At 44.7% G+C, this 14,736-nt stretch overlaps 1 protein-coding gene across 4 annotated transcripts in view; it reads left to right on the top strand.

The window, feature by feature from the left end:
* TTC7A (tetratricopeptide repeat domain 7A) overlaps positions 1-5,190 on the top strand; it is a 172,238-nt gene extending 167,048 nt beyond the window's left edge. For all 4 annotated transcript variants that reach the window (XM_040611419.1, XM_040611418.1, XM_040611417.1 and 1 more), the window contains one exon: positions 4-5,190. In XM_040611419.1, the coding sequence (XP_040467353.1) occupies positions 4-137 (134 nt within the window). In that variant the 3' untranslated portion in view covers positions 138-5,190. The remainder of the gene's footprint in view (positions 1-3) is intronic.
* Positions 5,191-14,736: the final 9,546 nt, after the last annotated feature.

Here is a 14,736-nt window from a genome sequence, read left to right as displayed (position 1 = left end):
CAGGGCCTGGTGCTGAGCAGACTTGGGAGGAAGGACCTGGCCCAGAAAGTCCTCAGAGACGCTGTCCGGATCCAGACCACCAGTCACAGGGCCTGGAACAGCCTTGGAGAGGTCTTGCAAGCTCAAGGGAAAAATGAAGCGGCCATAGAATGTTTCCTCACCGCTCTGGACCTTGAATCCAGCAGTCCTGTCATGCCGTTCACTGTCATACCCAGGGAGCTCTGAAACTTCTCTCTGCAGCTAAATAAGCACCTTCGTTCTGTGGACAAACACCAAAATCAAACAAATAAGCAAAGAAAAAGCCCAAGAGAAAAGTGCCATTGTAACCTGGAACTGGGCAAAATAATTCCAGACAGGGCTCAGGTCTACATGCTTAGTTGAGACCAGACTAAATGTAGAAGAATTTGCAACAGGCAGAAATAGGGAATGCCTTTTCCTTCACAGGTGCCTGGCTAACCTCCTCTTCAAGTTAATAGCAAGGCTTATTTCAGAGTGTTGGTTCAAGGTGACTGTAGAAGGATCATGCTAGAGTACCGCTATTCAAAGACTTGCACCTTTCAGTTTTCATTAAAGATAAAAACCCCAAGCCCTGAATTAAAGCCCAGACCTGCTCTAAACAGGAGTAAAGGCACCAACTCGACCAAGTTGTGCTTAAGCATGTGGCTGCCTCCACATGATCAGGCAGGATAGGAATGATAATTAAAACATATAGATATGCAATATATGCTGTTTACAAAATTATTTCAGCTATTTTGATAATCTTTTTCCTGCCTTGCTTTTACATACCGCATATGCTCACTATATTTAGTGTGGTGCTTGCCTAGACCACTTTAAATTGAAAATACTTTTATTTTTAAAAAGCTGCTATTGCAGTATGATTCATAAAAGCAGAAAGACCAAAGACCAAATCAGTTCACACTTGAATTAGTATTAAAAATACATATATGTCTCCACTTAGATATTTATTGAAAGGCCTTACGTGAAGTACCAAATTATAAACTCTGGGTTTCGTTCTTATTAATCACCTATTGCAAAATGAGGAGTATAGTGGTTACCAGTATATAGTGACTGAACTCTGTGCTCTACTGCATAACCATTCCTGGCACAAAACAGTTTCATATCCACCTTTTCATGATGCAAAAGATGGCAGCAGTCTTTTAAGTGGAAGTATGCTGAAGGCAGCATGTGTGTGTATTAATACTTCTTTCTTAAAACCAAAGATTGTCTGTAGAAATTTCACATCAGAGGTACAAAGCTGAGCCTTCAAGTGGAGCAGGGCCGTTCTGCACATCATATCAGATGTGAAGGTGAAGAGCTCCTCATCGCGCAGCCTCCTTATGGCTGGCATGGCCAGGGCAGGGGACGCAGCCGGCATCTTCCCCTGCTGAGCTGCTCCTTGGCTCTGCTTGACCTCCTCGGGGCCTCAGCAGCAAGCTGGAGCTGTACCGTGCTCTCACACGACACACAAGAGCCAGTCCCATCCAGGCCAGTCCCAGGTGGCACGGGACCCAGATGATGCAGAAATGAACTGTGGGCACCTTGCTACACAGAAGGTTGGGGCTCTGCGCCCACTTCTGTCCAAAGAAGATTTGTGAGTATTTCATAAGTAGATTTGCACTAGAACACGCTTTGTACTATAATTCTGCCCAGTATTGTGATCCGCAACTAGTTTCTGGAAATAATAATATCCTCAGGCAATAAATGAGTAGGGGTTGTTTCTTAAAGAGCTGGAGGCTCTGGCAGGAAGCTTGAAGGCGGTGTTGTTCACAGTTATTTGGAAATCTGCAGGCTAATGGATCCAGACCCAGACCACACCATCGCAGAGCTCCTGCCCCCCGCCTGCCCTCCAGGCGCCCCGCCAAGGGAAGTACGCTGCCCTCAGCTTTCTCGGCAGCCTCTTGCGCTCCCAGGCCAATATTTTTAATTTTCCCCATTAAATCACACTGGTGCAATAGCCCAGCTTGTTTGTCCATTCACCAAGGGATCTGGAGTGAAAACAGCCGAGGTGTGAAAGGCGCTTGGCCCGCGAGGTCTCTGGCTTTCCAGTGCCACACCAGCACCAAACTGGGCTTTTCAGGCCAGAGGCAGGTTTCCAAGGAGACAGTGTTACCCAGCCGCATTTCTTGATTGCAGTAGCTCCAGCAGCAGAGGAAGGAGTAGGTCTTAAAGTATCAGACTGAAATGAGTTTCATGAAGACAGAAAGACACAGCAGAGACCCATTTTGCTGTGAAGGATGCTATGAAGTCGGTTTGCTCTGCACTGCAGGGGGGGAAGGGGGAAAGGGAGGGGGGGGAGACGTTGTTCTTGACATAATATGTAAATTGTTACCTAGGTGCTTTAAACCCAGTTCCACAGTCAGATGCAATCTGACAATAGACTTAAGTAGATATATATAGATAGATATTATATTCCAGTATTTGTTCTGCTCCACAGTTCCCAGGGTGGGAGCGAGCCTTCTGTGTAAGACACAAAAAGAGTCAGTGTGGTCCAACATCACTGCTTTCTTGTGCAACATGTACCTGTAAAGCGCTGCCATAGCAACTTCTGTGTACCGGGCAGCTATTTGAGTACAAGCTATGCATCTACCTCTGCAGCTGAGGAGCTGCTTTAAGAGGTCTGTAATGTAGCTGGTCCGTGACCTGGCAGGAGGGTGCCTGTTTCCCAGCAGCAGCTTAAAAGCAAACATTCACAGACCCATTTACTTCTGCATGCGTAGCTTGTGAACAGCCACCAGCCCCATCATATTTGTTGCCATCAGGCGAACTTCATCGCGGCGAGAATCAGACTCGCCACAGCGGTCATCTTCCTAGGAGAGATTCAAACATGCCTGAGTACTCCGAGTACATCAACCCGTCAGATGTTGTCAGGGTGGTCCCATGTTTGTCGTATGCATTAATGAGTGTTGCTGCCGTTGGAACTGCAGTCCGAAGAGCCTCTGCTCCCGGTGTGGCAAGGAAGACATATACGAGTAAATGCTGTCAGCATCAATAGGAATTACACGGGTAAGGTACCCTTTACAAGCACAACACACCACAGCCCCTGCGGCGATTGCAAAGTACTTTACATGCATACTGGCCGCAATCCCAAGATCTGCTGCATGCTTCCCAGAGGATACGAAGCACCTGTTGGCTGGAGGGGGGTTACATTGACCTGAAATGCTTTATGCAGTGCAGGAAAGAGGGTGGTTGTTGCAGACCTGCAAGTATTTTGGGGGTAAATCCTCTGGTTACTTTGCTGTTAGTACTCACCAAACCAGAAGCCTTGCCAGGATTACATGCTACCTTCTGTTATTCTGCATGGAGTTTGTTCATGCTACCAGGTACACAAAACCAAAGACAACTACTTCAGACAAGCCTATGTATTGCGGTATTTATTTAGATAGCAATGCTGGTAAATCTAATGGACCTACTACCCTGAGCTCAGTAATATTTCTGTGTATAGCAGGGAGCCTGGCAGGGTTTGAGACTAAGAACATAAGATTTACATCCCATCCCTCATATGATTATTACAGATGATCGTAAGTAACAGAAGTTTGGGGAAGAATCAGTGAAATACCAGTTCTGCAAGTTTTAGCACTGACTTGAATCCAACAGTGTTTTCTCATTAGTTTAGAAAGAGGAAGAGAAAAAAGCTTCATTGCCTAAAGGATCCAGGTGTACACCCAGGTTCCTCTTGTTCCACCACAAGGTTATTTTCCTTTCTGTTGGCAGGGCGCATACCAAAGAAAAATAATTACCTTCTATTTTTCTGTTGTGCAGTAAAGAAGTAGTATTTGCCACTGCCTTTGACCAACCAGAAGGTTTGTATATTGTAACGAAAATGAATCTGCCTCCAGGATAACAGGAGAAGCCCAACAAGCCAGGGAACAGCTCCGTGCCGTGCCCCGTGTAAACTGTCATTAGCACCACTGGAGTTGTTGGTAGTTACGAGCGTTTCCTCCAGCTGAGGATCTGCCCACCGCTGTACTCATTCTGTACAGGGCGTACAGCGGCGCTGCCATATTCCTGTGCTGCACCAGTACCCCAGTCCGTTTCTATTGGTAACAGTTCATGCTACTGATTATCACAGTGCTTCAGAAGTGCTAATTATCTTTCCTTGGTAATGACTAATAAATCCAAATGGAGAACAGTCCTGGAGGGTGTTTACTTTAAATTTCACTGGCTGGGTACCAGAGTAGGCACAGCACCAACTGCTGCAGTTAGAATTACAGTTACTTTATCCAAAAAATGTTCCATTTTTGGAGAGTCTTGGTGAAGACAGAGCTTGGCTGGTTTATACTTCGTTTTAATGACAGCAGAGTGGGAAACAGTCCTTTTTAGTGAAAAGACATCACTGCCATGATCTTTTTTCAGCCAAACCAATAGAGATTTGTTAGTTGCAGTTCAGCCTAGGAGAGGAAGTCTTGCCAGAGCAACCGCGCTGCACCGATAATTGCCTCTGACGGAATTGTATTACAGGCATATTTGACAATTATGCAACGGGCATATATGTGTAGCTGAGACATCTCTCCCTCCCCCAGCATGTCAAATATTTGGCTAAGGAGGGCTGCTTTATGCCCCAGGGGACAGCTGCAGTGCCCGTCTAGCTGCCCATCAGCGCTGCCCTGGTGCCTGCTCTCACCTGCGAGGTGGCTGCTGCCACCAGCTGCACGGTCGTGTTCGCCAGCACCCTCTTGCTCGTGCTGGTTTAACCACCCCCCTGGCTGTTCCCTAAGCCTGGCCGCTGGCACTGGTCTCCTTGCTGTGAAGCTGTTGTTCAGTGCTGCAGGGTATCCGTGCATGCTCGGATAAAGAGTTATTTTCTTAGAAAGGAGAAGCTGAAACGGCCTTCACTTTGGTGGCGTTGGCAGGAAGGGAGGTAACCACTGACCCAGCAGCTGCTGAGATGGTTCCTCCAACTATGCCTTTAATGACATGGCTTGTGCCTTCAGCTCCAGCAAACCAAGGCAGGTTCCCAAGTAACTGGATGCTAAAAGATCCAGCTTGTTTCCCCACAGAAACCCATGCCAGTCTGTAGCTAAAAGCACTGACAGGGATGCACAGCTTTCGCACGTACAAGTGTTTCCTACCCGCCTCTTGAATGCTGTTAACACAGTTGTCGGAACCAGTTTTCCATGTAACTTAACCTTTTTTGTCATTGTAAGATGTTTTCACCAGATGAATAAAATTGACCCTGTGGAAAACAAAAAATGCTCCTCGTATTTCCTGCCAGTTTCAGGACTTTTAATATATTCATGCCACAGATACTTCAAGCATTATGAAACCACCGTTTGTTATATTAACTGGAACCTAGTGTGCCTAGCAAGTTACCAGTTGCAAAGGGTATTTTGGCCTACACCCTGTAGTTCATGGGAAAAACGAGAGTGAGCATGCAAGCAATGTGCTTTTAGAGAGGAACGGAGCCAGGAAAAAAGAGTAATGTAGCTTCAGATGTTTGGATTTACGGAGATTTAAATGAGCATCATGCTTTTCTTGTGCTTCTTCCAATAAAAATAAACAAAGGTAGTGTGAGAAACTCAAACATCGAAGTAATAGGCAAATACTATGCCGTCAAGTTTAGGGACTCACCTTATTTTGGTGACCATATAATGGCCACAATGCCATTAATCATCTTTTTGCTACAAACAGTTACTCCTTGTGGTTATTTGGAAATAAAATGTTTCAATTCAAGAGTTTCCAAAGCATTCTTTGCATTTACACATTAATCTTTTGGGAAAGCTTCAAGAGGACCTTCTTAAAAAGCTAGCCCCTTAGTTTCATACTCAAATGAGATTAAGGACAGGGTTTTGAAGAGCATTTCTTCATAACTGTCGCTACTTTGGTTTGCAAGTATATTCAGCGTAACACAAGGCCAACAAGGTTCCTCTGCAGCAGCAATAACAGAATAAAGCCCTTCAGCTGTTAGTACGAAAGCTTAAAAACTGGAAATAAAAGTGAACGAAACACTGGCTCTGACTTTTTCCTCCTCTTTCCCACGATACAGAGAGGGAGTGAAGCAGTGGTGTGGGGTTTCCGAGGGGGACGGGGGGAGGTGGGGGGAAGGCTAGCAAGGGCCCTCCAAGCAGGAGCCCAGCGGTTGAACCCCAGTGAAAACTGGAGACATTGTTCAGTCCCCTCTGAGGGACACCATGCATCTTTGCTTCCATCCTAACACTGGTACATTGCCTGTTACCCTCTCTGCATCACACAGACGCTTAATATTCCCTTTCTGCTTAAATGTGAAAAAAAAAAAAAAAAAAAAAGCAAGTCTTTTTGCCCTTCATTTTTGATGGGAGGAGCTCCAGATGGTTTGAGTACTTTCCACCCTGAATTCATAATCACTTCTTCCCTTGCAGAGAACCAAGTTATGGTTCAGTGGTAATTTTGACATGACACTCTTGAAAGGTCATTAAGAATAATTAAATAATTTTAAATAATTTATTCATACCTCTGCTTCTTTCTGCTGTGGAATGAGTAAAACCAGCTCACATAGATACATACAGTATATTCCTGCCTCGTGTGAAGGCCAGATATTTAGCAGTCCCGTAAACAGCAAGGGAAGAAATGAGGAGCATCGCTGCTGCCCAGGAGCTCGCTTCCCCGACAGTCTCCGCCTGTCAGGTTTTTGTGGAGTCACCAAAGCAGCAGCGTTGGGCTTTGCCCATCTTTAACCACATCCCTTGGGAGATGTCACATCCCAGTCAGACGTGCCTGAACCAGTCTTTGGAACAAATCCACACCTAGCCTGTTGATCTTTAAAGGCTGGTGTTAGAGAAAGCAGACCTGGGTATCACTGGCTTATTCTGCTGCCATTAGCAGTCACCACAGACTGAGCTGTGGCTCTAAAGCCAGTTTCCACTTTTATGTTGTCTCCAAATCGAAGAGCAACATCTCACAGCCAAAAACATCCCCACAGAGTCACCAACTGAAGAGCAAGATCCGAAGGTTTTCTCAGTGCTCCAAGTTAAGCAAGTGTTGAATTATGGAAGGAGAAGGCCTTGCAGGTCATTCCCCTGAATGTGCGGAGCTGCCAGTTTCAGATCTGATCCCATTTAGAACTGACGTAGCTGCTGTGATCATCTGGCTGATGGAGGAAGAGAAGCAGATAGACAGAATATCTGAATTTTATACAGTAAAAATGGCAGGCATTGTTAACATGTTTTAAAAAAGCAAGAGAGTGACAAAAACTGTAAAATAGGTGATGTTTTCCATACTGAAAAGCTCTCAGAGAGGCAAAGCCCAGCTTCGCTGGCTTTTCTGACAGAAACACGCAAGAAACCCCAGTGTGTGAGAGTAAAGGCAAGTGTAAAGCACCTCACGCCGGCCTCCGGACTGCAAAGGGCTCTCTGAGCCCTGATGCTGCCTCTGCCCTGCGCCGCAGCCGGGGACCCCGGCGCAGCCTGGGAGCGCGGGGCCGGGACCCCCCGCGGCTGCTTACGGCAGATGCCAGCCCCGCGCCCAGCTCCCGTTGCCTCCCAAAGGACAGCACGGCCTTCGAAGCAGAAGATTCATTACATTATGTATGACCAGCTAGACATCTTTTTTATAATGCAGTTGCTTACGATACCATAATTAGGTCTGGAAACGGGGATGTTTGTAAATTAATCAGCAATAAGCATTCCTGTATTCTCTTGTCCTGTGAGAGGAGCTGACATACGCAGCCCGAGTTTGCAGCGCCGGGTACTGTTTCAGAAGGATGAGAGTTCAAGGATATAACGATTTTCTGTTCGGTAGAGGTTAGAGGTGATTTTGTGCTCAGTGTAAATGGCATTGTCTGGCAGAGACAATTAGCAAATGAAGCGCTCCTTGCCAGAGGCTTCGCAGCCTTGGAGTCTCTTCTTCTAAGCTGGCAACAAACAGAAATTTGAGATGGTATCTCGGATTTCCAAAACAGGAAGCTGCTAAATCCAGCAAGCGAGCAATTAATTTCCCTGTTATAATGATGCTGGTCTTGTATCTCCTTGGAGGATACTGAAGTGCTTTTCGAAGGGTAGCAAGGGAGGTATTTCATCCCCATTTTTTACCACATGGAGAACCAAGTCTACCAAGAGAGTTGAGCCACGAGAGGGGTGGTTTTTTGTGCAGAAGTGGTTGAATTACTGTGCCTTGGGTCTGTTCCTTTCTGCAGGCTGTCTCCCAGCCGTGAGTGCCGTGCCCTATCGCAGCATGGTGCACTCCTCCTTCAAACCCCATTTTATTCCCAGGATTCTTCTGCAGAGGGGGAGCTAAGGGAAATTTCCACTCACTTGTTATATTAATGCAGTATATATGACTTCTATAAGTCAGCAGTGACCCGCATTAGACACGTGTTAGTGCAACTATAAGGTACAGAGAGGTACAGGTACCTCTGTACAAGTGGTCCAGGTCTGGCCCTGGAGTGCTGCTGTGTCAAGAGGGTGATTTATCACAGCCAAAGCTTTTATTTATGAATTTCTTCTGTTTTCCCATTGTTCCCTCTTGGGTACTTGCAAAGTGCTTTCTGTTCAGCCAGCTAACCACAAAGTAATAAACTGATATTTTTTTTTTTTTGTCTCAAGCTACATTCCAAAGGAAAACTTCAGAGATTTTTCAACTAAATAAAGAGCTTCTAATTAAACAAAATATTGTTCTGACAGGAGTCCTCAAGTAGTATCTTCAATAACTCAGATTTATATGACCAGAAGTTTTGAGAGAATTGCCAGAAGGGAGAGCATTTTGAAACAAAAATTCAAGATGTTTAATCCTGAAACAATCTACACAGCACATTTAAATTTTCCTTTTTGTCTTCCAGCCAAGAACTATTCACCAAAGTTATCTCAAGTTTGTATGTGCCTACAGTTTTCTGGAACTTTGCTTTTCAGCAAATAGCATACTTGAAAGAGTTCAGAAGTGCTTTCCAGCCCCACTTTTTATTCTCATACACAGCTAATGCCGGAGTTCCCAGGGCGAAAGCGTTCTCAAGTACTCCTGCACAGCACTACCAAACATCGCATCCACAGTCCAACAAGCACAGGTTGTTCCTGGAGATTTACAAGCTGCTGAGTAAACATCAGCATACACTACCCTGCGCACACGTGCACACACACAAGGTGGGATTATCCCCACTGAAATAAATACTGACCAAGCCCAAGTACTTTTGGAAATCCCACTCAGGTACACATTTGCAATTCAAGCGATGGTGATTAAAGTCCACGGCTGGCTCAAACACACTCTGGGTAAAAATTAGTTCTTAAATATTTTGGGTCTCGCTACCAAAACAAGTGCACTTTTACATAGAGCAAAGCACTAGCAAAGTCCTAGAAGCAGAGCTGCCCTGTGCTGCGGTGCTGCCTGAGCTGGCTGTGAGCTGGGCTGAGCACCTTACACCAGCTGCAGTTAGAGCTTCACACGCCATTTCTGTGTGTGTCTGCTTCCAAACCACTGCTCAACAGCAGCGTACGACAGAGCTTTTCAACTCTTTGTGATCCCCAGGAATTTTCCATGGGATATCTACATCTGTAAGATTCACTTACGCAAATTTCTGCATAGGATATGACCTTTCCAAAAAAAGGCACATTCAGGGTCCCATGCTCGTTGGCCGTAGACACCCCCGGGATCTGTAGCGCACAGCCTGAAGACTGGGGACTTAGAAGTTTTCTCCAAGATTCTATTAGAGTTTCTTAATTAAAAGACCTCTTTGGGGACCTGAATTGAATTGGAAACCATGGTGATCACGTAGGTCAATCACACACAGAGATCATTGCATTTGAGAGAGTGAGGTGGAAGCTGAGAATGTGTGTGTGTTGAAGAGCTTTAAGAAAAAACAAACCACCCCAACACCTGCAAAAACAGGGAGCATGCATGCTTTGCAAAAAAGCAGTTAGAGGATTCATCATATAGGGCCCAACATTTCTTACTGTATTAGAGGCTAAGAGCTGTCTTACAGCACTGAAAAATGTCTTCAACTTATCTCTCCGAACATTTGATCAATGGATTTGGCAGTCTGTCCACTTTCTTAAATCCATGTATGCACATTTTCACTCATGTTGATAAATACTACAAAAACCAAATTGCTAACTAAGCAGCTGTGGTGCTTCCAGTCATCCCACATGAGAGAAAGATGTTGCTACCAACCTACTATGAAAATAGAAATGTTCATCCCTATACAGTGGGTCCCATAGCTTCAGTATGCAAAACCTAAAATATAAAGAGATGCTCAGTCCATTTTTTGTCCAAGAGTTGCATTCCACCGTTACAGTTAGGAAATATTGATTTGTGATCAGATAATGATGACAAGATAGACAAAGTTACGTTTTAGTTTCAACTTACAAATCATTATACCCCAGCTCCAGGACAATGAAGTTGGTTTCAAAATCGGAGCTGGTTTGGTTTCACTAGAAAGAACAGTTCTAAAATTCATTGGCTTTTCTTATGGAAAAGGATGACATAGCACTAATCTACTCTAGTATCATCTTCTTCTCTCTTTCCCTTCTCTTCTCTTCTCTCCTCTCTTCTCCCTTAGGAGAAAAATCTGAATAGTTACAAGGTGTGTTCTTCTTGTAAGTCTCCAAGTTACAGAAATAAGTAACCTTGCTTCACTTGTCTTTGCAAATTACAGCATTTGGATCAGGAGCTTTTACAGACTAGACACTTCCATTCTTCAGCCCGTGTGTAAAACACTTCATATCGCTCTTGGGAAATCTTACAAACCCAACACACAGGGTTAACCTGCTATAACTTCCAGCAACAAATAAGACTGTTCATGTAATTCATAGGAGGCTGAAGTCTGTTGATCCATAACCTATCTAAATTAGCAGTTTCTTATAAGATGCTTCCTTTTCTAAGGTGGAAGTGAAACATCAGAGCACAAAGGTTGTAGGAATTCAGGTCTTCCTCTCTCCATCACAGATTCCTCCCTCTTCCCCCTTCCAGGTCTTCTACTTACTTTACAGGCAGTATCTGCAACACCCTCCACACCCAGCCCTCCTTCCCTGCTGGCAACTATTCCATACTGAATTCACAATGTGCAAAGGATAAAGTGGTAGATGACGCTGATGTGCAGAAGCAGCAAAAATTGGATATTTTTTTTTCTTTTTACTGCAGTTAAGTAATTACAAGACTCAGATATGCTGCCAGCTAGAGCATACGTGTCCTCAGGACCACTCCCCACCCCAATGCCAGCCTTTTCAGTCCATGCCAGGCCTTCAGACCTGTGAGGATGCTGGAGTTCCAGTCAGGTTCATATTGCTTGTCAATTCATTTCAGGATGACATGGCTTGTACGTAGGTTTAATTATTCCATGTAGCCTTTTGTTGAAGCTTTCCCCTCAAGGCCAAAGTTTCATTCTATTTGTATTAGTATCACCTGAAACATATCAGTGAAAGTCAATAACCTTTGCTCTCTACTGACTTACTCTGCAGGCTTATAATTGCAGCTATAGAAGATACAAGCATGTTGTAGTATGCATACAACGATGTGTATTTTTCCAGCAAAGGTAGAAGCAACTCTGTGCCACAGGAGCGGTACAAAGGCCCACAGATCCCCAGTACAACAGACTGAAGGAACGTCGGTCTGCTCCAGTGCACGTCAGAGTCGCTTCCTGCTTTCATTTCCCACCAGCATGTCCCTGAAATAAGGCTACAGACTTAAAACCTACTGAACCAAATCTCTCCATTGCTTACATTGCATGGTCCCGTATGTCCATGCAGTTAGCAGCACAATGGCAAGTGAGTCACCCTGATATGCACCTGCAACAGCTTCTCCTCGGTCAGTGGGTCACAGCTCTCCCAATGAACAGGACAAGCCGCCGTCTCGCCACAGAACGAGTTGGAAGTCAGGTTACCAAGGTCACTTGAAATTTTCAGTGACTAATCACTAGCTTTTGTTATTTCAATAATACTGTATCAGACTTCAAAGATGCTTTGCCACTGAAAATATCAACGGGTGCAGGTCTCCACACACACACAGCTTCCTGCAACAGCACATTTCTGTGTGGGTTACTCTGCACCGAGCGTGCTATTCCTGATGCATCCTGTTTTTACTACTTGCAAAATTACTAGAGCTGCCGTATTCCTGCTAGCAGTCTTCCTGACAGAATCATGTGCATGTTGAGCATTGTTTTTCTAACTGAAGTAGACCTTTTGCCAAAAAGTTGGTCTGCTATTTTCCCTGATCTCCATTTGCTGTTGGAGAAATATTTTCCACAGCAGAATGTTAGCGACTGTGCCCTGCAGACAAATCCTGATAAAGGCTATTCAGCGAAGCTTTCCACTTGTAATCAACATTTGCCCATGGAAACCAAAGCCCTTTTTTTTTTTTTTTTTCCTTTTCCTCCTGCAAAGTTGTTTAGCACTGTATCATTTGGCTCTGGCTGTGGAAGTCTTTGCACAGGGGGAGACATCTGTACTCTTTTATACATGGATGTGGGAGAGCTCAGAACACAGCCTCACTTTTTGCTTTCTATATAATTAGTACGTTCAGGGGAAACCTTAATGCTGTACATTCATTTTCAAATCTGGAGCATGTTTTCAGATAGCACAGAGATATTGGTTCAAAACAAAGCAAGGGCATTAATAAACATGGTACCAGGAAATCCGCAAAGGTTAAGTGGTTTTCTGCAGAGTAATTCATTCTCCTAATGAGTTTGCTGCAGACAATGCTCTCCGCAAGCAGTCATTGCGTATGTATCTTTAATTTGTGTGTTTATATAATTCATGGTAGTGCAAAATAAATTTCTGTGTAAAGTGTCCTAATAGATTAAGTGAGGCTATGATATTCTTCCAGAGCTTGTTCATTACAACATGCACTGGCACAGAGTCCAGAGGGAGAGGAAGCCATTAAACATTAAGCAAAACAATTGTTGTCTTCCTCCAGAGAGAGCAGCTTTGTAAATACTTATGTTAACCTGTACGAAAGAGTTGCGTATTTGGGTAAAATTAGAATTATAAAGGGAGGCGAGCACCTCATCCTCCATTTCATGAGATTTGGTTGGATAATGATATTTGGATCTTCGTTTATCCTAGAGGAAGAGAGCTTATCCTTTCCCAGTGCAGACCGGGCGCCCCTGAGAGCTAATTGTCACCGGCAAACGGAAAAGACAAAACAAAAAAAACGTTTCCAGTGTTTTCTATCCACAAAGCTGAAACACTCCCCTGTGTGTTTTCAATTTAACTAAAATAGATCGCTGTGTGTAAACAGCCACTCTATCTGCATCATTCATATTTGATGGACTAGTCAGTACAACAGATACTTTTATCCATCCCGTAAGTGATGAGAAACTAGACACTTCAGTGTCTTGTGCTCCTCTCAGTTAACACGGGTGGCAGCAGCTGTTATTCTAGGCTCCTTAACGTGTACCATTTGCTGTAGAGACAGGAAAATTGGAGATATATTTAGTGGAGTCGGGTATAACAAAAGTAACTTCCATGATCAAACCCTCCCAGGAGAATTTGCAGGAAAACTTGCCATGTCTGTTAACAGCAGCCCAGGGCATTTGTGCTTTTGGGCTTTAGAGGCCGTATGATAATAGTATTCTTATCAGGTTAAAAAGTAACTTGCAGAAAAGGTAGGGCATGATCTCAAGATGCCTTTGTTCACGTTGGCAGCAAAGCACAAAGGTGGTCCAGAGTACCGTCACCAGAGACTCTGAAGTACATACTAAGTGGAGGAGCTTGTTTCAAAGGAGGTTTTGTGCATACAACTTCACACACCTGTAAAAACTACATAAGCGGATTTTTAAAACTATTGGAAACCAAGAGGAGATATTGCCACTTCCTTCTGCTTGGAAGAGATGAGAGTTGCTGATTGACATGGGAACAAACATAGCATCCCAGAAACAGCACACAAAGGCCGGCAATCCTGCCTTCTCTGCGCAGGTACCTGAAGGCAGGAACTCCTGGCCCAGTTCGGATGAGGGTATGTTTTTGGTGGAAGTAAAATACTAGAAATTCCACTTAAACATGAAACCAAACTTCTTTCAGTGAGGGTGGTCAAGCACAGGAACGGGTTCCCCACAGAGGCTGTGGGGCATACACCCTTGCAAATAGAAAAAAATCCCATCAGATCAGCAACCTGCTCTGGCCGGCCCTGCTTGGAGAAGGGGACTGAACTAGGTGGTTTCCAGACGTGCCTTCAAACCTCAACCACGCTGTGATTCTGAGAAAGGGAAGCTTGCAAAGCAAGGCCACAGGCAGAACATTATATCGCCAGAGTTTGGCAGCAGGCTTTGGAGGAGTCATGTAGATATAAAAAAAAAAAAAAAAAAAAAAAAGCTTATTTTCCTTCTTTCCAGTCCCTCCCACCCCAACACACACCTTCTGTGCTGGAGGTGGAGAGGGAGGGAGGAGAGGAGAGGGTAATCCCATGGCCAGGGCTTCAGAGCTCTCACGCCTGGGAAGAGCGGGTGAGAAGGAAGACCCCTCACCTGCTTAAGGACATACTCCTGCGAAGCTGACCAGACCTCTTTGCCAGCTGGCAAGACGACGGGGCTAACGCACCCTGCAGACTGCGGGGTTAACATCTCCCGAGCTAAAATGCAGTTGCTTTATTTGTGGCCTCACTAGAGAGGGCAGCTGCAGCCCAGTTTTAAGCCTCTGCGAGAGCCAATGAAAAGAAAACCGTGACTTCTGTCTTCTCCTCTGGGAAGAAGTTGGAGAAGGCTTGTGTGAGGGTCATTTTAATATTAAGTCAAAGGCCCAAGAAGCACCAGACACACAGTTCTGTTTTTCCAAATAAAGAGTTATTAACTACACAGATATAAAACTTTCTCCTCTCATTTTAGCCAGGCGGGTCCTTCCCTAT

This window comes from Falco naumanni, chromosome 12 (assembly GCF_017639655.2).
Source record: "Falco naumanni isolate bFalNau1 chromosome 12, bFalNau1.pat, whole genome shotgun sequence".
In the NCBI taxonomy this organism is placed as follows: domain Eukaryota; kingdom Metazoa; phylum Chordata; class Aves; order Falconiformes; family Falconidae; genus Falco; species Falco naumanni.
This window is presented reverse-complemented; position numbering and strand designations above follow the sequence as displayed.